General features: G+C 41.2%; 1 protein-coding gene across 2 annotated transcripts in view; it reads right to left on the reverse strand.

The window, feature by feature from the left end:
* Positions 1–613: 613 nt before the first annotated feature.
* The window catches only part of LOC109873345 (beta,beta-carotene 9',10'-oxygenase), a 103,359-nt gene continuing 77,225 nt past the window's right edge, over positions 614–26,747 (reverse strand). For both annotated transcript variants that reach the window (XM_031808178.1, XM_020464992.2), the window contains 3 exons: positions 22,665–22,847; positions 5,463–5,573; positions 614–3,343 (listed from right to left, as the gene is read on the reverse strand). In XM_031808178.1, the coding sequence (XP_031664038.1) occupies positions 3,227–3,343; positions 5,463–5,573; positions 22,665–22,847 (411 nt within the window). In that variant the 3' untranslated portion in view covers positions 614–3,226. The remainder of the gene's footprint in view (positions 3,344–5,462; positions 5,574–22,664; positions 22,848–26,747) is intronic.

Consider the following 26,747-nt stretch of genomic DNA (forward strand, 5'->3'; position numbering starts at 1 on the left):
TTCTGTACGGCCACTTCAGACATTGGATTGATCATGCAGAGCCTTTTATCTGGAGACGACATCCTGGTCTTTGCAACCACCGAACTGCAGTACCACATTACGCCAGTAGAGATCACTCATACCACATGAGTAACATGAAAAACAAATCATTTTGGAGAAAGTCACAGGGACATTTGTAAACCTGTTACACCTGGACCACTAACATTCCCTCAAGGCTTCTCATAATACCTGAGAATCCTAGAAGAAATATGATTACTTTTATTTACATAGGCATGCATGTAGGTTGATTGGCAGAAAACTCAGCACTGTACAATAATACACCCACTGGAACTCAAGGTAGGACCATAGGATGACTGAAAACAGAGTTTGTATGTTTATTGGATTGGCTAGAGAGAGACAGGAGAGGAAAGAGGAGTTTGTTGAAAGACCCTTGGTCAGATTTCAAATCATGCTCTAAGACTCTCAGTGGTACATAGCGTTCTAGAGGAAGCAGCTTAGACCGTTAGAGCGGCTAGACCACCCCAGGCCCCTGGTGGCTTTACTATCAACTACATTTAATTCAATTTATATATCAATAATATCAATGACTGATAAAGGTCAGAAAACAAATGACAAACTTTTATAGTATCACTTTTTAATTAGAAATGTACCACAGAACATAGTAAAAAAAATACAAAAGATTGTTAGTGGATATGCATGCGTAACTTCATGTAAACTAAGGCATCAGATTCTGCACTGTATAAAATAATTGTTAGCAGAACTAATTACTTTATGTGGAAACCAGTTGCCAAGAACCATTTGAGTAACCCAACTCAGAGTATTTCAGTGTTCAATACTTAAAGTAATAAAGTGACATCACCACCCATATGGTCTTCTTAAGTTGTAAATACTTAACTGTTTAATGTTTTATGAACTTTTGAAACTAAATTGCATGATGTATGCTGATCTATAACGATTGAAGTTACTTGAACATGGATATTTGTTGTAGGGACACACTTACAGTCTCTCTCATTTCAAAAAGGAGTTTGATAAAGTACAATTAGAATTGACATATAAATGCTTGGATTACTTTAATTTCGGTGAGTCTCATATACATTGGGTTAAAGTTATGTACAGCAATGGTTACTTAGAAAGTATTGAGCTTTTAAGAGGAGTAAAAGGCTGTCCATTGTCTCCATATATATTTATTATGGCCATCGAAATGCTAGCTATTAAAATTTGATCCAACAAGAACATCAAGGGGTTAATAACAACAATGTGTCAATGTATGCCGATGACTCAAGTTTTGTGTTAGGTCTGCAATCTGGATCCCTGCACAGTCTCATTGAAGATCTTGATCATTTTTCTAGCCTCTCTGGACTAAAACCTAGTTATGAAAAGTGTACCAGATTACGTATTGGATCGTTAAAAGTCAGTTTTTACACTACCTTGTAGTTTGCCATTAAAATGGGCGGAAGATGAAGTAGACATACTTGGTATTCATATCTCAAAAAATATAAATTAACTTACCAAAACCAATTTCAATAGAAAGTTTGCCAAAATAGATAAGATTCTGCAACCATAAATCACATTTATTAACTCTTTGGTTCTATCACAGTTTACTTAATAATGGCATTGCCTACTTCAGGCGACTTGTATTTTTTAAATCATATGAGTAACAAATAGTTCACTTAATTTGGAAAGCTAAACCAGACAAAATAATTAATGTGTTTAAGGGGGCTAAAAATATTAAATATTAAAGCATTAAACCTCTCACTAAAAGCTTCACTCATACATAGATTACACTTAAAACCAAAATGTTTTTCCAGTAGATTATTAAAAAAGGTTAATCCTTTGTTCAAAAATTGCCTTCATACAGATTACAACTTCTCATTTCCGACTAATTGAAAATGAAACTTTGTTTAAAGTGTGCCCTTTCATAAACAAGCCATACAAAGCTGGTTACAATTTCAATTTTACCTCCAGAAAAGACAGAACAAATATTATGGTAATTTTTAAAAAAACATTCTTTATGGAAAAAATGTTTTAAAATGGTATTATATTTATTATTGATATTATGAATAGAGATAGTGAAGTTAAGTAACATATGCAGCTATCAAAAATATATGGGAATGTCTGCTCAATGCAAAGTTACAACCAATTGACTGCAGCTTACCAAGGGCAAGGGGAAGAGGGGGAATGTTTATACTAAAGATACAAAATTGGCTGAAAATGATTGGCATAATTATAAAAATATAGCGGTTTCATTTGAGGGCAAAAATGTTGACCCTGCGCCATACAGGTTGCAAAATAAATGGGAAGAGATTTTCGATGTACCGATTCCATGAAACATGATATATGAACTGATACAAAAAAAAAATTTGATTCAAGACTGACTTTTTGCCACCAATTTCATGCTATATATATATATATGGCATACAACAATCTCAGCACTGTAGATTTTTCTGCGAAGAGATCATTATGGTATTGCCCCCATGTACAGTAGCAACATTGACTTAACATTAACCTTACAAAGAGCAGTGTTGGGCAATTTGGAAAGCCATTGTCAATCAATCAATAATATAAGAATTATCATAGGAAAGGTTTTCATCTTTAGCTTACAATCTGTGGCGATGAGAAAGGTTCAAAATTCATGTGTGATTAAAGAGCTTGTGTTTGGTAATGTATTATTATTATGGGATTGCTCTATATAAAAGTACCATGTGTGTAAAATGTATATGTAAAATGTGTGTATACAGCGTATTCAGACCCCTTGACTTGAATGGTAAATAATGTATGGTCATTTTGGAGTCACTTTTATTGGAAATAAGAATACAATGTTTCTAAACACTTCCATTGTACATTATTGTGGATGCTACCGTGAAAATGGAAAATCCTGAATGATTTGTAAATAATGACAAGCGAGAAAGTTAGACACACAAAAGACACACAAAAGACTCACCATTACAATAACAGAGGTTATACTTTTGGGGGGGTATGCTATTTCTGCATCTAACTTTCTCACTTATCATTATTCACAATTTATTCAGGATTATCTGTAATCATGGTAGCATCCACATTTTAACATGTAACGTAGAAGTGATTAGAAACATGTTATATTCTTATTTACAATAAAAGTGACTCCATAATGACACACTACATTATTTACCATACATTTCTATTGGTCACAAAAATAATCTGAGGGAGGGAGGAAGGCATGGGTGATTGTTAGGTCAGTAATGCTGATCTAGGCAGTCGGGTTGAAGGTACCATGGAAACCGTAGGGAATATTGACAGGCACCTCGGCTCTCCCCAGCTCTTCCCATGTCTTGGCATTCAGAACCAGGAGGAATGTACTCTTATCCTGCACAGAGAGATAGAAGCTTCCAGATTAATCTACATCAACACTGTAGAACATTCTAGATTAACCTCTAACACTCTAAAACATTCCAAACTAATCTCTATTAATACCATATCCGTATGGCACGTTTCTGAAATGCTGTAAATTGCATCTAAAATACTGGTTGCTACCCAGTGAATATCGCCATTTGACCCTAATGAGTGGATGAGAAAGGTGAACAACCTGATGACAAGTTTTGAAAAATATCCCGATGACAATGGTTGTCAAAACCACCCTGTTTAAATGTTTTTCAAATTTTCTGTAACTTGCACCTGTATAAGGATAAAGAAAAAAATGAAAATCACCTCAATTGAACGCAGCGGCTGTACAGTAACATGCCTTACGTGATGTTAAAGCTCAGAGTCTCCGCTTGAAAAATATAGCCAATACATTTTGTATTGAATAACAGTGTAATTTAGTTAGAAAACCCCAATTCAGTTAGAAAACATTTTCATAATGAACAGTTAGCCTGTGCTTATCGTAACAAGCTGTTGTTGCAAGGTTGCCATAAAGTGTTTCTTTACATGACCTTTGACTGTTGTGAAGCACAGTAGTGGTCTAGTGGTGACATTAGGAAAATATGAAGAGTGATACTCAGTGACGTGCTGTGTTGGATTTGCCCCAAACATCTATTCAGGACATTCATTTATTTTCTTTGTCACATTTTTTTGAGGTTTTACTTTAGTTCCTTATTGCAAATATATTTGTATTCTGTACAGGCTTCCTCCTTTTCACTGTGCCATTTAGGTTGGTATTGTGAAGTAACTGCTACAATGTTGTTGATCCATCCTAATTTTTCTCCTATCACAGCCATTAAACTCTGTTTTTAAGTCAACATTGGTTTCATGGTGAAATCCCTGAGCGGTTTCATTCCTCTCCAGCAACGGAGTTAGGAAGGACACCTGTATCTTTGGAGTGACTGGGTGTATTGATAGACCCTCCAAAGTGTAATTAATAACTTCACCATGCTCAAAGGGGTATTCAATGTCCGCTTTTTTAATTTTATCCATCTACTATTAGGTGCCATTCTCTGCGAGGTATTGGCAAATCTCCCTGGTCTTGTGGGTGAAATCTGTGTTTGCAATTCACTGCTCGACTGACGGACCTTACAGATAATTGTATGTGTGGGACACAAAGATGAGGTAGTCATTCAAAAATCATGTTAAACACTATAAGTGCACACAGTGTGAGTCCATGCAACCTATTATTTGACTTAAGTACATTTTTACTCATGAACTTATTTAGGCTTGCCGTCACAAAGGGGTTGAATACTTACTGACTCAAGACATTTCAGCTTTTCATTGTTAATTAGTTTGTAAAACATTTCTAAAAACAGAATTGCACTACAACATTATGGGGTATTGTATGTAGGGGCTATTATGGGGTATTGTACACAACCTCTCCGGCTGCAACACAACAAAATGTGGAAAAGGTCAAGGACCTGAAGGCACTATAGTTGCTTTTTGGTGGTTATCATGTAAACCACAAATGAAATATACTTTTCCATTTAAATTAGAATATTTAGTTAATAAATGATAATTTGGAGCACATTGTGTAATAAAGATGGTTTGTGTTTTCATTCCATTAAAAAAAAAGTTATATAAATCGGTAGATATATTGGTAATATGTGACTTTTGCCTCCCTAAAATCCCATATCGGTTGGCCTGAATTTTGTTGTCTGAGTGAGTAAAATGCTGTAAATTACAAGGACTCTGTGCATTTTGGAAGATAAGATGTTGAGGATTATAATAAACACAGATTTGATGATACAAGCATGGGTTCAAATGCTCACTTCACATTTCCATATCATAAAACTTATGTAACGTTTATGATCACTACCTTTCATGTACAGTTACAAGATGACATGATGTTATACCCTGGGTTGTCCTGAACAGAACAGCCTGTTTTATTGTGAGGAAAATTTGCTACAGACCACACATCAGAATGCACTCATGACTCCATTATATGCACACCAAAATTACAATCTGCTTCTCGGAATTTCCTTGTGAAAGCCTAACTCTGTAAGATCATATTTTATAATTTCGCTAGTCATGTGTGCGATATAATGACCCATGACCTTTACCTCAGTGGGCGTGACCACCACGGACAGGATGACCCCATCGTCCTCCTCCACGGCGTCCGGCGAGGGAATGAAAACAGGCTCTGAGGGGAACAAACCCTTCTGGTACCACACCTTGAAACAGAGAGAGAGCAGAGATGCAAACTGGGACCCCAAAAGGTATACATGGTCAATCTTTGAAAAGTGAAATATAATTTTATGTACATAATATACATTTTATTAGTCTCATTACTCCTAACTTCCCAAAACACAATAGCCAGAGAAAATAGTGTCCCGGGGAACGGGGGGTTTGGTCTTTGGTCTTTGGTCTTTGGTCTGCGTTTAAGGTTTATCATGACATGCAACGATAATCTCAGTCTTCCCAGAAAGGAATACATAAGGCACAATCACATCTTTTTTTTTGCCAAATTACTTGTTGGTTTTGTTTTTCCAGGTTTGAGATATTTTTCTGATTTTCACTCTCATAATCACCATTTTTTAACATGAACAAAACCAAATGCTTAAACCTTAGAGATCAAATTAAAATTACAAGAGGGGATTGGTCATAAACCCTCAAAGTTCAATAATGGGGATAAAATGGCAGCAATCTTGGACAGAGAGAAATCCAAAAATGAATCTAATTGGAATGTATGGCAGTAAAGCATATGTGATGCATTTCCTGCTTTTACTTATGCAGGAAAAAAAAAGTACAAAAAAAAGTAAGGCTAATGCCTTATAATCAACCTAAAAAAAATGCAGTTTATATGGGTTTTATACACTTTTCCTGTATAAATTGCCTCTAAACAACATGTAAACATACCATAAATGTCTCAGATTTGTTTTCTTGAAAAGCTGTGAATGCTATTATATGATACAATACTTGTTGCATTTACAACGTGTCTAAATTCTATCAACTGATTTCAGAAAGCAGTACCGTTCTATATACTGCTATATCGGTCCGCTAATACAGAACAAGTAAAGGGCCCATTGTTATTTCATAGTTTTGATGGCTTCACTATTATTCTACAATGTAGAAAATAGTAATAAATTAAAGACAAATCATTGAATGAGTGTCCAAACTTTTGACTGGTACTGTGTACACTACTGTTCAAAAGTTTGGGGTCACTTTGGGGTCCTTGTTTTGAAAGAAAAGCATATTTTGTGTCCATTAAAATAACATGAAATTGATCAGAAATACAGTGTAGACATTGTTAGTGTTGTCAATGGCTATTGTAGCTGGAAGCGGCTGATTCTTCATGGAATATCTACATAGGCATACAGAGGCCCATTATCAGCAACCATCACTCCTGTGTTCCAATGGCACATTGTGTTAGCTAATCCAAGTTTATAATTTTAAAAGGCTCATTAGAAAACCCTTTTGCAATTATGTTAGCACAGCTGAAAACTGTTGTTCTGATTAAAGAGGCAATACAACTGGCCTTCTTTATACTAGTTGAGTATCTGGAGAATCAGCATTTGTGGGTTCGATTACAGGCTCAAAATGTACAGAAAAAAAACTTCCTTCTGAAACTCGTCAGTCTATTCTTGTTCTGAGAAATGAAGGCTATTCCATGCGAGAAATTGTGTACGCTGTGTACTACTCCCTTCACAGAGCAGCGCAAACTGGCTTTAACTAGAATAGAAAGAGGATTGGGAGGCCCCGGTGCACAACTGAGCAAGAGGACAAGTACATTAGTGTGTCTAGTTTGAGATACAGACGCCTCAAGTCCTCAACTGGCAGCTTCAGTAAATAGTACCTGCAAAACACCAGTCTCAACGTCAACAGTGAAGAGGCGACTCCGGGTTGCTGGTCTTCTAGGTAAAGTTGCAAAGAAAAAGCCATAGCTCAGACTGGCCAATAAAAAAGATACGATTACGATGGGCCAAAGAACAGACACACTGGACAGAGGAAGATTGGAAAACAGTGTTATGGACAGACGAATCTAAGTTTGAAGTGTTCAGATCACAAAGAGGATCATTCATGAGTTGCAGAAAAAATGAAAAGATGCAGTAGGAGTGCTTAATGCCCTCTGTCAAGCATGGTGGAGGCAATGTGATGGTCTGGGGGTGCTTTGGTGGTGTTAAAGTAGGATATTTGTACAGGGTAAATGGAATCTTGAAGAAAGAAGGCTATCACTCCATTTTGGAATGCCATGCCCTTTGGCACTTAATTGGAGCCAATTTCCTCCTACAAAAGGACAATGACCCAAAGCATAGCTCCAAACTATGCAATAACTATTTAGGGAAGAAGCAGTCAGCTGGTATTCTGTCTATAATAGAGTGGTCAGCACAGTCACCGGATCTCAACCCTATTGAGCTGTTGTGGGAGCAGCTTGACGTAAGAAGTGCCCATCAAGCCAATCCAACTTGTGGGAGGTGCTTCAGGAAGCATGGCGTGAAATCTCTTCAGATAACCTCAACAAATTGACAACAAATTGTACTGAAAAGATGAGTAGGCAGGTATGCTACACGTACACTACGGTCACAAGACACAGGCCTCTTTACTGTCCCTAGAATTTCTAAGCGAACAGCTGGAGGCAGGGCTTTCTCCTTTAGAGCTCCATTTTTATAGATTGTTCTGCCTACCCATTTGAGAGACGCAAACTCGGTCTCAACCTTTAAGTCTTTATTGAAGACTCATCTCTTTAGTATGTCCTATGATTGAGTGTAGTCTGGCCCAGGAGTGTAAAGGTGAACGGAAAGGCACTGGAGCAACGAACCACCCTTGCTTTCTCTGCCTGGCTGGTTCCCCTCTTTCCTCTGGGATTCTCTGCCTCTAACCCTATTACAGGGGCTGAGTCACTGGCTTACTGTTGCTCTTCCATGCCGTCCCTAGGAGGGGTGCGTCACTTGAGTGGGTTGAGTCACTGACCTGATCTTCATGTCTGGGTTGGGGCCCCCCTTGGGTTGTGCCATGGCGGAGATCTTTGTGGGCTATACTCGACCTTGTCTCAGGATGGTAAATTGGTGGTTGGATATATCCCTCTAGTGGTGTGGGGGCTGTGCTTTGGCAAAGTGGGTGGGGTTATATCCTGCCTGTTTGGCGCTGTCCGGGGGTATCGTCGGATGGGGTCATGGTGTCTCCCGACCCCTCCTGTCTCAGCCTCCAGTATTTATGCTGCAGTAGTTTGTGTTGGGGGGCTAGGGTCAGTCTGTTATATTTGGAGTATTTCTCCTGTCTTATTTAAGTACTCTCTCTCTAATTCTTTCTTTCTTCTCTCTCTCTCTCTCAGAGGACCTGAGCACAAGGGCCATGCCTCAGGACTACCTGGCTTAATGACTCCTTGCTGTCCCCAGTCAACCTGGCCGTGCTGCTGCTCCAGTTTCAACCGTTCTGCCTGTGGCTATGGAACCCTGACCTGTTCACCAGACCTGCAGTTTTCAACTCTCTAGAGACAGCAGGCGCAGTTGAGATACTCTGAATAATCGGCTATGAAAAGCCAACTGACGTTTATCTCCTGAGGTGCTGACCTGTTGCACCCTCAACCACTGTCATTATTATTATTTGACCCTGCTTGTCATCTATGAACATTTGAACATCTTGGCCATGTTCTGTTATAATCTCCACCCGGCACAGCCAGAAGAGGACTGGCTTCATAGCCTGGTTCCTCTCTTGGTTTCTTCCTAGGTTCTGGCCTTTCTAGGGAGTTTTTCCTAGCCACAATGCTTCTACACCTGCATTGCTTGCTGTTTGGGGTTTTAGGCGGGGTTTCTGTACCGCACTTTGTGACATCAACTGATGTAAGAAGGGCTTCATAAATACATTTGATTTGAACTAGAATGCCAAAGGTCTGCAAGCTATAATTGCTGCAAATTGAGGATTCTTTGACGAAAGCAAAGTTTGAAGGACGCAATTATTATTTAAATTAAAAATAATTATTTATAACCTTGTCAAAGTCTTGACTATAGTCCTATTCATTCTGCAACTCCTTTCACGTATGCTTTCATGGAAAACAAGTGACCCCAAACTTTTTAATGATAGTGTATGAATATATTTCCTGAGTTTAAAAAAATATTTCCTTAATTTAGGACAGACACTTCAAATCTTTGTTTATGATTTATTTTTGAATGTCCTTTTTGCCATTCATGAATATGTTATTGGATGCACTTCTATAGGTTTTAGCCAACATCAATATTCTTTCAAATTGTGTATTTTTTGGGGTTACCTTACGGGTCTTAAAATTCTAAAAAGAGTCATACTGGATCATTTAGCTATCTTAAAACAATTCCATATGTCAGACAATTCCATATGTCAGATATGTCAGCACACCACCTCCCTTCCCCAATGGCTTAGAATGAATACAAGTTAAGGAATTATAATTTAGGATAGCCTTAAACATGTGAAATTTTGTTTGGTGTATCTAGGTTGAACTGTTCAAGAATAACTGTTGGTGAGAAATATTATTCTAATTTATGCAACTATATAATCTCCACCAGGCACAGTCAGAAAAGGACTGTCCACCCCACAGAGCCTCATTCATCTCTAGGTTTCTTCCTAGGTTCTTGCCTTTGTAGGGTGTTTTTCCTAGCCACATGCTTCTACATCTGCATTGCTTGCTGTTTGGGGTTTTAGGCTGGGTTTCTGTATAAACACTTTGACATCTGCTGATGTAAAAAGGGCTTTATAAATACATTTGATTGATATAGTTATACTATAGTTTATCAAAGTTTTAAAGAATTTGAAGTTAGGATAGCATGAACCTGTGAAAGTTTGAAATGATAAATTATTGTTGCTATGATATGCAAATCTTATGCACATTTGAGTAGTTATAATTTATAGCACAGACCAGAGCTAGTGCGAGCCAGAGCTAATGTAGCTAGCTACATCCAGTACCTGAGCTGAACCAGAGCTTGGGCAGACCAGAGCAGTAGTTGTGTGGTTGTGATCAGTAGTTGTGGTTAGTATTTGTGGTCTGTAGTTATCTTCAGCAGTGGTCAGTAGTTGTTGTCAGTGGTTGGGTGGTCAGTAGTTGTGGCAGCCAGTAGTTATGGTGATTCGATGTGTTGTCAGCAGTTGTGTGGTCAGAAGTTGTGTGGTTGTGGTCACTAGATGTTTTCAGCAGTTGTGTGGTTGTGGTCAGTAGCGGTCAGTTCTTGTGGTTCAGTAGTTGAATGGTCAGTAGTTGTGTGGTCCGAAGTTGTGTGGTTGTGGTCAGTAGTTGTGGCCAGGTGGTTGTGGTCAGTAGTTGTGGTGGCCAGTAGGAATGGAGATTTGATCTGTGGTCAGAAGTTGTGTGGTTCTGGTCAGTAGTTGAATGGTCGGTAGTTGTGTGGTTAGGTGAATAATTGTGATCAGTAGTTTTATTCAGTAGTTGTGTGGTTGTGGTCAGTAATTGTGATGTCAGTAGTTGTGTGGTTGTGGTCAGTAGTTGTGTGCTTGTGGTCTGAAGTTGTGTGGTTCAGCTGTGTGGTTGTAGTCAGTAATTGTGGTCCCTCTTTCACTCTTCACCATAATTTTTGCTCTCTTTTCGTCTGTGAGTAGCCTTAGCGAAGGCTCCGTTTGGGCTGCCCAATGATGACACAGAGCTGTTAGAATACATTAGCTAGCCATTTTTTGAAATTCTAAACTCTGACAAACAGCTGCATTATCTACCAAGGGAATTCTCTTCGATTATAATCACAGCCGTATATATTCCCCCCCAAGCAGACACATCGATGGCTCTGAACGAACTTTATTTGACTCTTTGCAAACTGGAATCCATTTATCCGGAGGCTGCATTCATTGTAGATGGGGATTTTAACAAGGCTAATCTGAAAACAAGACTCCCTAAATTTTATCAGCATATCGATTGCGCAACCAGGGCTGGAAAAACCTTGTATCACTGCTATTCTAACTTCCGCGACGCATATAAGGCCCTGCACCGCCCTCCTTTCGGAAAAGCTGACCATGACTCCATTTTGTTGATCCCTGCCTACAGACAGAAACTAAAACAAGAAGCTCCCACGCTGAGGTCTGTTCAACGCTGGTCCGACCAATGTGATTCCACACTCCAAGACTGCTTCCATCACATGGACTGGGATATGTTTCGTATTGCGTCAGACAAAAACATTGACGAATACGCTGATTCGGTGAGCGAGTTCATTAGAACGTGCGTTGAAGATGTCGTTCCCATAGCAACGGTTAAAACATTCCCAAACCAGAAACCGTGGATTGATGGCAGCATTCGTGTGAAACTGAAAGCCCGAACCACTGCTTTTAATCAGGGCAAGGTGACCGGAAACATGACCGAATACAAACAGTGTAACTATTCCCTCCGGAAGGCAATCAAACAAGCTAAGCGTCAGTATAGAGACAAAGTAGAATCTCAATTCAACAGCTCAGACACAAGAGGTATGTGGCAGGGTCTACAGTCAATCACGGATTACAAAAAGAAAACCAGCCCCATCACGGACCAGGATGTCTTGCTCCCAGGCAGACTAAATAACTTTTTTGCCCGCTTTGAGGACAATACAGTGCCACTGACACGGCCCGCAACTAAAACATGCGGACTCTCCTTCACTGCAGCCGACGTGAGGAAAACATTTAAACGTGTCACCCCTCGCAAGGCTGCAGGCCCAGACGGCCTCCCCAGCCGCGCCCTCAGAGCACGCGCAGACCAGCTGGCTGGTATGTTTACGGACATATTCAATCAATCCCTATCCCAGTCTGTTGTTCCCACTTGCTTCAAGAGGGCCACCATTGTTCCTGTTCCCAAGAAAGCTAAGGTAACTGAGCTAAACGACTACCGCCCCGTAGCACTCACTTCCGTCATCATGAAGTGCTTTGAGAGACTAGTCAAGGACCATATCACCTCCAACCTACCTGACACCCTAGACCCACTCCAATTTGATTACCGCCCAAATAGGTCCACAGACGATGCAATCTCAACCACACTGCCCTAACCCATCTGGACAAGAGGAATGCCTATGTGAGAATGCTGTTCATCGACTACAGCTCGGCATTTAACACCATAGTGCCCTCCAAGCTCGTCATCAAGCTCGAAACCCTGGGTCTCGACCCCGCACTGTGCAACTGGGTACTGGACTTCCTGACGGGCTGCCCCCAGGTGGTGAGGGTAGGCAACAACATTTCCACCCCGCTGATCCTCAACACTGGGGCCCCACAAGGGTGCGTTCTGAGCCCTCTCCTGTACTCCCTGTTCACCCACGACTGCGTGGCCACGCACGCCTCCAACTCAATCATCAAGTTTGCGGATGACACAACAGTGGTAGGCTTGATTACCTACAACGACGAGACGGCCTACAGGGAAAAGGTGAGGGCCCTCGGAGTGTGGTGTCAGGAAAATAACCTCACACTCAACGTCAACAAAACTAAGGAGATGATTGTGGACTTCAGGAAACAGCAGAGGGAGCACCCCCCTATCCACATCGATGGGACAGTAGTGGAGAGGGTAGTAAGTTAAGTTCCTCGGCATACTCATCACAGACAAACTGAATTGGTCCACCCACACAGACAGCATCGTGAAGAAGGCGCAGCAGCGCCTCTTCAACCTCAGGAGGCTGAAGAAATTCGGCTTGTCACCAAAAGCACTCACAAACTTCTATCGAGAGCATCCTGTCGGGCTGTATCACCGCCTGGTACGGCAACTGCTCCGCCCACAACCGTAAGGCTCTCCAGAGGGTAGTGAGGTCTGCACAACGCGTCACCGGGGGCAAACTACCTGCCCTCCAGGACACCTACACCACCCGATGTCACAGGAAGGCCATAAAGATCATCAAGGACAACAACCAGCCGAGCCACTGCCTGTTCACCCCGCTATCATCCAGAAGGCGAGGTCAGTACAGGTGCATCAAAGCTGGGACCGAGAAACTGAAAAACAGCTTCTATCTCAAGGTCATCAGACTGTTAAACAGCCACCACTAACATTGAGTGGCTGCTGCCAACACACTGACTCAACTCCAGCCACTTTAATAATGGGAATTGATGGGAATTGATGTAAAATATATCACTAGCCACTTTAAACAATGCTACCTAATATAATGTTTACATACCCTACATTATTCATCTCATATGTATATGCATATACTGTACTCTATATCATCTACTGCATCTTTATGTAATACATGTATCACTAGCCACTTTAACTATGCCACTTTGTTTACATACTCATCTCATATATATATATATATATATATATACACTGCACTCAATACCATCTACTGTATCTTGCCTATGCCGCTCTGTACCATCACTCATTCATATATCTTTATGTACATATTCTTTATCCCCTTACACTTGTCTATAAGATAGTAGTTTTTGAATTGTTAGCTAGATTACTTGTTGGTTATTACTGCATTGTCGGAACTAGAAGCACAAACATTTCACTACAGTCGCATTAACATCTGCTAACCATGTGCATGTGACAAATAAAATTTGATTTGATTTGATTCATGTTTCTTGGCCCAAGCAAGTCTCTTCTTATTATTGTTGTCCTTTGGTTGTGGTTTCTTTGCAGCAATTCGACCATGAAGGCCTGATTCACACAGTCTTGTCTGAACAGCTGAACTATGTGAATCCTTTATTTGGACTGCAATTTCTGAGGCTGGTAACTAATGAACTTATCCTCTGAGGTAACTCTAGGTCTTCCATTCCTGTGGCGGTCCTCATGTGAGCCAGTTTCATCATAGCGCTTGATGGTTTTTGTGACTAAACTTGAAGAAACTTTCATAGTTCTTGAAATGTTCCATATTGACTGACCTTCATGTCTTAAAGTAATGATGGACTTTGGTTTCTCTTTCCTTATTTGAGCTGTTCTTGCAATAATAAGGACTTGGTCTTTTACCAAATAGGGCTATCTTCTATATACTCCCCCTACCCTGTCAAAACAACTGATTGGCTCAAACCCATTAAGAAGGAAAGAAATTCCACAAATTAACTTTTAAGAAGGCACACCTGTTAATTGAAATGCATTCCTCATGAAGCTGGTTGAGAGAATGCCAAGAGTGTGCAAAGCTGTCATCAAGTTAAAGGGTGTCTATTTGACAAATCTCAAATATAAATGCATTTATTTACAATGTAGAAAATAGTACAAATAAAGAAAAACCCTTGAATGAGTAGCTGTTCTAAAAACTGACCCTTATTGTATGTTTTCTTGTTTTCCCCTCTACGAGCAGATTCTGTCTCTCCAACCTCAGCCTCTGATGGACTGTCTCCTTCCACCACTGTGCGCCAAATTCTCAAAATGTGAATCTGAAGGCTTGCACCCTGAACCTGAGCTGGTGTGGCCGGACAGTAAAGGAGTCAACCTCAAATGTGAAAACTGTTTAAGGGTGTGTAGACTTTCACTAGGCCATTGATTCTTGAAGAAAATAAATTATACATTCTTGTCGAGCTTAGTTTAACTGTTCTTCTCCATCAGAACCAAATATAGGCCTGTTTAACTGAAAACACCATATAGACTCAAAACATGGTTCAAACTATAAGTCCTTGCATCCATAACTCCTATAAGTTTAATGGTCAGTGCTAACACGGATCCTTGGGACCTACCCTAAACGATAACCCTAACCTTAACCAAATCCCTTACCTAACCTTAACTATTTTAACAATGGGGTAGGGACATCCAAAGGATGCTGAATAGCATGGACCGTATGTTTATTTGTTTATCTGTATCCATGAATACTGAGCAGGGGCATGAGATGAGAGTCTAGTGTGAGAGAGACAGTGGGTGGCCTGGCCATAGAATTAGGAATAATAATTGTATGACATAGCCTGACAATAGATCACAGAAAATAGTTATATTCCCAGGGAAATTGATCCCAGGCCTTTGCGGCCCGTGGCCCAGAGTTGCCCATCCCTGACCTAGAATCTTGAAATTCTGTGCATAGTTCCCTCTTCGCACAAGGAACAAATTTGCCTCAAGGACCCACAAAGAATGCCATGATGGATTTTCTGCCAATTTGAATTCCTGAAAAACACTTAAATGACATCTCCTCCGGAGCCACAGGGCCGACCTGGATTAAACCCTGATAAACGGCATCTATGGATAAATGTCTTTCAATGCAACATTTTCCAGACTAGTATGTCAAACAACTGACCAATCAACATTAATGTGGGCATGGTCTGGCACATACATACATATAAATCAGACAGACATTTGTGTGGTAAACATGTTCTTAACTCTATCAAGACTCAACATATGCAAGCAGATTTAGATTGACCACACGGTGGCGCTACAACAGGCACATATTTATCTCTTTTGATCTGTTTGACTCCGTGCTGAAATTGAAAACCTCTGGTTATTGTGACGTGTTGATGTGCTTCCCATTTGAGGTCTGGATTGTGATTCCTATGATTTTTGTGTGGTGTCAAAATCTGAATGATTGTTGCAACAACTTCTTTTGGTATTTTTTTCTGTTACTCAAAAGGTGCTGTCAGGAGAAACAAATTGATACCATTTCATCCTTCCACTCTCACTTGGTTGTTAGTTCTATCAGTTAAGTTGCTAGAGAAGTGGACTTATTGTTCATTTTGTTTGTTTGATTGCTATGCAGCCTGGCAATGTTCTTATCCCTTGCTTGCTAGCTAGCCATCTGTGGCTGATACAGTCAAGTCAACTCTGCAGATACAGTGCATTCGGAAAGTATTCAGACACCTTGACTTTTTCCACATGTTGTTACATTACAGCCTTATTCTAAAATGTATACAATTTGAATTTTTATCATCAATCAACAGACAATACCCAATAATGACAAAGCAATAACCGGTTTTGGGGAATTTTCGCAAATGTTTATATTTCAGTTGTTTTATATATCACATTTACACAACTATTCAGACCCTTTACTCAGTACTTTGTTGCAGTTCTTTGGCAGCAATTACAGCCTTGAGAATAGCATTACAAGCATAGCACACCTGCATTTGGGGAATTTCAACCATTCATGAATGCAGATCCTCTCAAACTCTATCAGGTTGGATGGGGAGTGTCAGGTCTCTCTGTAGCTGTTTGATCATGTTCAAGTCCGGGCACTAGCTGGGCCACTCAATGACATTCAGAGACTTGTCCCGAAGCCACTCCTGTCTTGGCTGTGTGCTTAGGGTCGTTGTCCTGTTGGAAGGTGAACCTTTGCCCCGGTCTGAGGTCCTGAGTGCTCTGGAGCAGGTTTTCGTGTACTTTGCCCCGTTAATCTTTGCCTCAACCCTGACTAGTCTCCCAGTCCCTGCCGCTGAAAAATATTCCCACACCATGATGCTGCCACCACCATGCTTCACCGTAGGGATGGTTCCAGGTTTCCTCCAGACGTAACGCTTGGTATTCAGGCCAAAGAGTTCAATCAGACCATAGAATCTAGTTTCTGATGGTCTGACAGTCTTTAGGTGCCTTTTGGCAAACTCCAAGCAGGCTGTCATGTGCCTTTTACTGAGGAGTGGCTTCCGTCTGGCCACTTTACCATAAAGCCCTGATTGGTGGAGTGCTGCAGAATTGGTTGTCCTTCTGGAAGGCTCTCCCATCCCCATAGAGGAACTTTGGAGCTTTGTCAGAGTGACCATCTGATTTTGGTCACCTCCCTGACTGAGGCTCTTCTCCCCCAATTGCTCAGTTTGGCCTGGCGGCCAGCTCTAACTAAGAAGAGTATTGGTGGTTTCAAACTGTGGGGAGACAGCTGGGTTCTTGGGGACCTTCAATTCTGCAGACATTTTGTGGTACCCTTTCCAAAAATCTGTGCCTCGACACAATCCTGTCTCGGAACTCTAAGGACAATTCCTTCGACCTCGTGGCTTGGTTTTGCTCTGACTTGCACTGTCAACTGTGGGACCTTATAGAGACAGGTTTGTGCCTTTCTTAATCATGTCCAATAATTTGATTTTACCACAGGAAGGCTTCAATCAAGTTTTACAAACATCTCAATGATTATCAATGGAAAAAGGATGCACCCGAACTTAATTTCGAGCCTCATAGCAAAGGGTCTGAATACCTAAGGCATCTTTTTTTTTTTAATCTAAAATTTGCAAAATTGTAGGTAAATGAAGAAAACATTTAAAAAAAAAACTTTATAGAATAAGGCTGTAACGTAACAAAATGTGTAAAAAGTCAAGGGATCTGAATACTTTCCGGATGCACTGAGGAATATCAAAGTTGCAGCATTTGTTTAATCAGTTTTTTAGTGACATTTATTTGGATACATCCATTCCACTGTTGAGGGATAACACAGACACAAAATCTATTTAATCTATTTAAATAAAAGTTTAAAATGAGAAATGTCATGTCTTTTGTTGTTCATGGTTCAGTTGATAGCTGCAATATTACTACCTACATTTAAGACATATTACTACCTGACTCAGGCCTGATCCAGCAGCCAGACCCGGCCAGCAGTTTTAGATCTGGAATGCTTGAATCAGGCTAGATGTGGGCCAGATGTTTGCTAACATACAGTACATTTATGCTTTAATACTAAATAAATACTGCACTCTGACCCACAGAACTTACATGATAGTGTTGTTAGACAAAGCAAGGAAAGTTAACTTGAAAACAATTTGCAGCTGTTGGTAAATAATGAATATCCGAGCTTCTGATATGACTAACTGCAGCTAGAAAGAGAGCAGTTGATGGGTTACTTAAACAGCTCTATCTACTGATTGGTAAACGTTATTCCTAATCCATTTTTGGGTTTTAAAAGCAGAGAAGTAGGGGAAAATTTTATTCCCTCTAACTTTTTGTCTAACTTGTTGGGGTAGTGGTGAAAAACAGCAGTTGTTTGTAGAAAAAAGGTACAGCAAATGATGAAGCGGTTATTGAAACAGCTCCGCATTTAACCCCATAGTACCCTCCAGATTTGTCATTAAGCTCGAGACCCTGGGTCTTGACCCTGCCCTGTGCAACTGGGTCCTGGACTCTGACGGGACGCCCCCAAGCGGTGAGGTTAGGAAACAACATCTCCACCCCGCTGATCCTCAACACTGGGGCCCCACAAGGGTGTGTTCTCAGCACTCTCCTGTACTCCCTGTTCACCCATGACTGCGTGGGCATGCACAATTCCAACTCAATCATCAAGTTTGCAGACGACACTACAGTGGTAGGCTTGATTACCAACAACGACGAGACGGTCTACAGGGAGGAGGTGAGGGCCCTTGCAGTGTGGTGTCAGGAAAATAACCTCAACGTCAACAAAACAAAGGAGATGATCGTGGACTTCAGGAAACAGCAGAGGAAGCAGCCCCCCTATCCACACCGATGGGACAGCAGTGGAGAAGGTAGAAAGTTAAGTTTCTTGGTGTACACATGCTGGACAAACTGAAATGGTCCACCCACACAGACAGTGGCGCAACAGCACCTCTTCAACCTCAGGAGGCTGAAGAAATTTGGCTTGTCACCTAACCCTCAAACTTTTACAAATGCACAATCGAGAGCATCCTGTCGGGCTGTATCACCGCCTGGTACAGCAACTGCACCTCCCACAACCGCAAGGCTCTGCAGAGGGTGGTGCGGTCTGCACAACACATCACCAGGGGCAAACTACCTTCCCTCCAGGAACCCCTCAGCACCCAATGTCACAGGAAGGCCAAAAAGATCATCAAGGACAACAACCACCTGAGCCACTGCCTGTTTACCCCGCAACCATCCAGAAGGCGAGGTCAGTACAGGTGCATCAAAGCTGAGACCGAGAGACTGAAAAACAGCTTCTATCTCAAGGCTATCAGACTGTTAAACAGCCATCACTAACACAGAGGGGCTGCTGCCTACATACAGACTACAAATCTACATACAGACTAGAAATCATTGGTCACTTTAATAATGTTTACATATCTTGCATCACTCATCTCATATGTACTATATATACTGCATTTTATACCATCTGTTGCATCTTGCCTATGCCACTGTCATTCCTCATCCATTTGTGTCTATTAGGTAGTTGTTGTGGAATTGTGAGATTACATGTTAGATATTGCTGCACTCTCGGAACTAGAAGCACATTCCTTTCGCTACACTCGCAATAACATCTGCTAACCGTGTGTATGTGACCAATACAACTTTATTTGGTTTGCTATGAGACTCCAAATTGAGCTCAGGTGCATCCTGTTTCCATTGATCATCCTTGAGATTTTTCTACAACTTGATTGGAGTCCACCTGTAAATCCACCTGGTAAATTAAATTGATTTGACATGATTTGGAAAGGCACACCTGTTTATATAAGGTCCCACAGTTGACAATGCATGTCAGAGCAATACCCAAACCATGAGGTCGAAGGAATTGTCCGTAGAGCTCCGAGACAGGATTGTGTTGAGGCACAGCTCTGCAGAAGGGTACCATAAAATGTCTGCAGCATTTAAAGTCTCAAAGAACACCGTTTCCTCCATCATTCTTCAATGGAAGAATTTTAGAACCACCAAGATTCTTCCTAGAGCTGGCTGCCCAGTCAAACTGAGCAATTGGGGGAGAAGGGCCTTGGTCAAGGAGGTGACCAAGAACCCGATGGTCACTCTGAAAGAGCTCCCGAGTTCATCTGTGGGGATGGGAGAGCCTTCAAGAAGGACAACCATCTCAGCAGCACTCCACCAATCAGGCCTTTATGTTAGTTGCCAGACTGAAGCCACGTCTCAGTAAAAGGCACATGACAGCCTGCTTGGAGTTTGCCCAAAGGCACCTAACGGACTCGCAGACCATGGAAAAACAAGATTCTCTGATCTGATGAAACCAAGATTGAACTCATTGGCCTGAATGCCAAGCGTCACGTCTGGAGCAAACCTGGCACCATCCCTACCGTGAAGCATGGTGGTGGCAGAATCATTTTGTGGGGATGTTTTTCAACGGCAGGGACTGGGAAACTAGTAAGAATTGAGGGAAAGATGAACAGAGCAAAGTACAGAGAGATCCCTTATGAAAACCTGTTCCAGAGCACTCAGGACCTCGGACTGGGGCTAAGGTTTACCTTCCAACAGGTCAACAACCCTAATCACACAGCCAATACAATGCAGGAGTGGCTTCGAGACAAGTCTCTGAAAGTCCTTGAGTGGCCCAGCCAGAGGCTGGACTTGAACCCGATCGAACATCTCTGGAGACCTAAAAATAGCTGTGCTCCCCATCCAACCTGACAGAGCTTGAGAGGATCTGCTGAAAAGAATGGGAGAAACTCCCCAAATACAAGTGTGCCAAGCTTGTAGTGTCATACCCAAGAAGACTCAATACTGTAATCTCTGCCAAAGGTGCTTCAACAAAGTACTGAGTAAAGGGTCTGAAGACTTATGTAAATGATCAGACATTTCTAAAAGTCTGTTTTTGCTATGTCATTATGGGGTATTGTGTGTAGATTGAGGGGAAAAACTATTTAATCAATTTTAGAATAAGGCTGTAACATAACAAAATGTGGAAAAGGTCAAAGGATCGTAATACTTTCCGAAGGCACTGTAAGTCAGGAGGACTTTACGAGTTAGGTGTTAGCAAAACCATTGACTAACTGCAAAGTAAAAGTACTTGTTTGTCTGGTACAACATAACACAATTTGAATTCATATGGGGCAGAGTCTCAAAAACATTAGAAAAGGATTGTGTGTGGATATGGTGGGAACATGTGGATCTGAGCAAGTGTGATGTCATCAATGTTGGTAAATGCTAAGTCTATTGTTTTTGTCAAATTATGTTTTTTATTGTTAAATATTTAATTGTTTGTCTGCTTTACTACAGATTGCTCAGGACTTTTACATTTCAAACCCGGACTGCTTGGGGAAACTCACTGATAAATGGATCATGGTCTTCAAGGACAAAACTGAGAGAAGCAAGCCCAAGATCTTCTCTTTAAAGTGCAGGTATAGTTTGAAATTACTGTGCTGGAGCCTCAGATGCCAATTAATGTTTTGACTGAAACAATCAAGTCATTCACTTAACATTCTTCTCTCCAGATACACAAGGTGACATCGCTTTAAGACTTCTGCCAGTGGTCCTCCCAACACCAGTCTACAAGATGGGCAGGAAGATATTCCGACCCAGCTTCAATGCAGTGGAGGCTCCTTAGAGGAGAAACGGGAGGACCATCCTCAGTGTATTTCCTAAAAAATTTAAATGGTAAAACATTAAAAAAGTTTGCCTTTTTTAGATAAAACTATACTAAATATAAATCACACTATTTTGCAATGAAGGACTACAGTAGCCACAACAGCACTGTAGGATAGCACCATGGTGTAGCCGGAGGACAGACCGCTTCTTTCCTCCTCTGGGTACATTCAATACAAAAACCTGGGAGGCTCATGGTTCTCACCCCCTTCCATAGACTTACAGTAATTATGACAACTTCCGTAAGACGTCCTCCAACCTATCAGAGCTCTTGCAGCATGAACTGACATGTTGTCCACCCAATCAAAGGATCAGAGAATTGATCTAGTACCAAAAGCATAAGCTACAGCTAGCTAGCACTGCAGTGCATCAAATGTGGTCAGTAGTTGACTCAAACTGAGAGAAAGAAACTGTTTAAGAAATTAATTTCTTCCAAATGAAGAAGTAAAAAAATACAGTATTTGTTTTCAGTGTCACTCAGCTAGCAAATGCAGCTAGCTAGTTTTGCTTACTGAAACACCCTGCTCAAACAGAGGGATGCTATGTTTGCTAGCTGGCTATGATTATCCAACACAAACTATTCCAAGTCAAGGTAAGCTTTTCGTTTGACTAATTTATTGTCACCGTGGCCCGGCAGCTTACTTACTGTACTACTCTGACAAAACCCAGCAGCATTGCAGTTCTCGACAGACACAAACCAGTACGCTTGGCACCTGCTACCATACCCTGTTCAAAAGCACAATCTTTTGTCTTGCCCATTCACTCTCTGAATGGCACACAAACACAATCCATGTCTCAAGGCTTAAAAACCCTTCTTTAATTTGTCTCCTCCCCTATAACTAACGTTACAGCATGATTGTAGTGGGTTTACTAACGCGTTAGTTCTATTAGCTATGCTGACTATGACGTTACTTTAGTTAATATGGTAACAACGATGTAGGCTGTGTGTAGGAGTTTGGCTTGGAAAGTTTTTTTGCCTGGCATTTACTGCTGATGAGTTGTGCATTGAACTCTAAAGGTGAAGGGAAGAGGTGAAAGGAGAAGGGCGCATAATGTATACAAAGTGGCTGCTATGAAACTGAACTGCGTTTACCGGTGATCAGAGGTGTATTCATTCCGCCAATGCTGTTGAAAAACTTTCTTAAACAGAAGTGAACAGAACAAAATTGGGGATAAACATACCTGAATGTGTCCAAAAGAAACTCTCGCTGTGACAGAGTAGCATTACATTTGTTACAAAACTCACCTTGACTTTCTTTCCCTCCAGGTCAATCTTGAGGAGTGAGTCTCCCACCAGGTGCCTAAAGCCACAGCCGTAGAAGTAGCGATAGGGCCGCGTGTTGAACTTGCTGTAGTTGATCTGGGGGAACTCCAGGCCTCCGTACTCATAAAGGTCCTCTCCATGGAGATCCTCAAACTGGCACACCACCTGACCAGGACGCAAAGAGACAAAGCTGAACAAGAGCTGAATAAAGGTAAAAGCTGGAAACTTAATCCCCTTCAATGATTTAAAGAATGCTGACACTTTTCAACCCGCATCTTCATCAGTGATTGAGGGGCTATTTACAGTTCCCACAGAAGTGTACATGTACTGTAATGGTAATAAAGGAAACACTTGAGTAAATGATCAAATACATCACTGGAACGCCCATTAAGGTGTTTACATGTCCAAATAATTTGAAAGATTGCTCAGAAAACCAGATGTTTGCAAAATCGGTGTACGCTTACTTTGACTTTGACCTTACGCTGATTAAGATAAGCAGAGTAAGGTGTTTACATTACTATTGTATTATCTGCCTGCTGCCATAATCAGTTTAATATAGTATTTTTTGAGTGCATGTAAATAAGGAGAACAGGGGGTTTAAACCGTGTGTGTCTCAGTCGCCAGAGTTGTGTACTACGAGCAAGCTAGATCTACTGAGGCTTTTGTAAAGCGATACCACTTCAGTTAGCTTCACATTCCAGGTCAGGCTTCATCCGCATTACGACAGTGGATATTGCTCGCCCGCCTGCAACTAACTCTAGCAGGCTTGTAACTGTGCATGCATGTCACACATGGCTAGTCGAACGCAGGACTCTTCATTGAGACAATTAATCCATGGGTGAGTCAGTGACGTATTTTTGCAAATTCAGCAAGCTATGGTGTGGTAAGCTTTTAGATGTTTTGTCTTTATTTTATTGCTTATCATTAATGCAGTCTTTGATGTGCAATGCACAACCACCATTTTTTCCCTATTGCTCCTTCTATCTGTGGAACAGCTTGTTGTGTTGTGGCCATAGACATATAATCCATAGAATGGTTTTGGAAACTCTAACCCTGGCAATTTGACTGTACACTAGCAATGGCTGCAAGTCTTGACTTGAAAGGGAACTGCCATCTATGGATTATAAACTGCATTTACAAACATTAGGAACACCTTCCTAATATTGAGTTGGACCCCCTTTTGACCACAAACACCTCAATTCTTTGGGGCGTAGAAAACTTCCCAAATTTGTGGCAAGTTGGCTGGATGTCCTTTGGGTGGTGGACCAATGTTGATACAAATGGGAAACTGTTGAGCTTGAAAAACCCAGCAGCATTGCAGTTCTTGACACATATAAACCAGTACGGTTGGCACCTGCTACCCTACCCTATTCAAAAGCACAATATGTTGTCTTGCCCACTCAAATCAAATTTATTTATATAGTCCTTCGTACATCAGCTGATATCTCAAAGTGCTGTACAGAAACCCAGCCTAAGAACCCAAACAGCAAGCAATGCAGGTGTAGAAGCACGGTGGCTAGGAAAAACTCCCTAGAAAGGCCAAAACCTAGGAAGAAACCTAGAGAGGAACCAGGCTATGTGGGGTGGCCAGTCCTCTTCTGGCTGTGCCGGGTGGAGATTATAACAGAACATGGCCAAGATGTTCAAATGTTCATAAATGACCAGCATGGTCGAATAATAATAAGGCAGAACAGTTGAAACTGGAGCAGCAGCACAGTCAGGTGGACTGGGGACAGCAAGGAGTCATGTCAGGTAGTCCTGGGGCACGGTCCTAGGGCGCAGGTCACTGTCTGAATGGCACACATACACAATCCATGTCTCAAGGCTTTAAAACCCCTTCTTTAATTTGTCTCCTCCCCTTCATCCACACTGATTGAAGTGGATTTAACAGGTGACATCAGGGATCATAGCATTCACCTGGCCAGTCTGTCATGAAAAGAGCAGGTGTTCCTAATGTTTGAGCACTCAGTGAGTACAGTTACATGCACACAATAATATGATTATTTTGGATAGATTATTATAATAGTTTGTTTAAAATGTTTGCATGCTTTGCAAGAAGAACGATTTCCATAATAGCCCTGTTTACATGCTCACTTCTGAAAACAGGCAACCTGATGGGACTTAAATACAGAAAATCACAAATCAAAATAAACTTTGTCACAGCGACTATGCTATCTTTGCAAAGCATATTTTATTCTGAGTTCGGACATATAAAGTTTGTATGTGAAAATTACTTCTAATATGCATAAGCCCGCACATAAGAAGGACGCTTGCGCTACTGGTGCTGGCAAATATGCAGATCAAATACAGCACTGGAATGCCAATTAAGCTGTTTACATGTACTAATAATTTGAAAGAAAATTAGGTGTTTAAATCGACGTGTGCTATTCCCTCCCTAAGGCAATCAAACAAGCTAAGCGTCAGTATAGAGACAAAGTAGAGTCGCAATTCAACGGCTCAGACACGAGGTATGTGGCATGTTCTACATTCAATCATGGATTACAAAAAGAAAACCAGCCCTGTCGCGGACCAGGATGTCTTGCTCCCAGACAGACTAAACAACTTCTTTGCTCGCTTTGAGTACAATACAGTGCCACATTTAACACCATAGTACCCTCCAAACTTGTCATCAAGCTCGAGACCCTGGATCTCGACCCCGCCCTGTGCAACCGGGTACTTGACTTCCTGACGGGCCGCCTGGTACGGCAACTGCTCCGCCCACAACCGTAAGGCTCTCCAGAGGGTAGTGAGGTCTGCACAACGCATCACTGGGGGCAAACTACCTGCTCTCCAGGACACCTACACCACCTGAAAGCCATAAAGATCATCAAGGACAACAACCACCCGAGCCCCTGCCTGTTCACACCGCTATCATCCAGAAGGCGAGGTCAGTACAGGTGCACCTAAGCAGGGACTGAGAGACTGAAAAACAGCTTCTATCTCAAGGCCATCAGACTGTTAAACAGCCACCACTAACATTGAGTGGCTGCTTCCAACATACTGACTCAACTCCAGCCACTTTAATATTGAAAAATTGATGTAAAAAATGTATCACTAGCCACTCTAAACAATGCCACTTTATATAATGTTTACATACCCTACATTACTCATCTCATATGTATGTACTGTACTCTATACCATCTACTGCATCTTGCCATCTTTATGTAATACATGTATCACTAGCCACTTTAAACAATGCCACTTATATGTTTACATACCCTACATTACTCATCTCATATGTATATACTGTACTCGATACTGGAGGTCGACAGATTATGATTTTTCAACACCGGTACCGATACCGATTATTGGAGGACCAAAAAACCCGATACAGATTAATCGTCCGATTTTTATTTATTTGTAATAATGACATTTACAACAATACTGAATTAACACTTATTTTAACTTAATATAATACATCAATAAAATCAATTTAGCCTCAAATAAATAATGAAACATGTTCAATTTGGTGTAAATAATGCAAAAACAAAGTGTTGGAGAAGTAATATGTGCCAATATGCAATATGTAAAATATGTGCCATGTATGTGCCATGTAAAAAAGCAAAAGTTTAAGTTCCTTGCTCAGAACATGAGAACATATGAAAGTTGGTGGTTCCTTTTAACATGAGACTTCAATATTCCAAGGTAAGAGGTTTTAGGTTGTAGTTAATATAGTATTTATAGGACTATTTCTCTCTATACCATTTGTATTTCATATACCTTTGACTATTGGATGTTCTTATAGGCACTATAGTATTGCCAGTGTAACAGTATAGCTTCCGTCCCCATCCTTGCCCCTACCTGGGCTCGAACCAGGAACACATCAACAACAGCCACACTCGAAGCATCGTTACCCATCGCTCCACAAAAGCCGCGGCCCTTTGCATCGCAAGGGGAATAACTACTCCAAATCTAAAAGCAAGTGACGTTTGAAACGGTATTAGCGCACACCCAGCGAACTAGCTAGCCATTTCACATTGGTTTACACCAGCCATTAGGCTGATAGGCTTGAAGTCATAAACAGCTCTGTGCTTGCGAAGAGCTGCTGGCAAAACGCACGAAAGT

Source organism: Oncorhynchus kisutch, linkage group LG28 (genome assembly GCF_002021735.2).
Source record: "Oncorhynchus kisutch isolate 150728-3 linkage group LG28, Okis_V2, whole genome shotgun sequence".
NCBI lineage: Eukaryota > Metazoa > Chordata > Actinopteri > Salmoniformes > Salmonidae > Oncorhynchus > Oncorhynchus kisutch.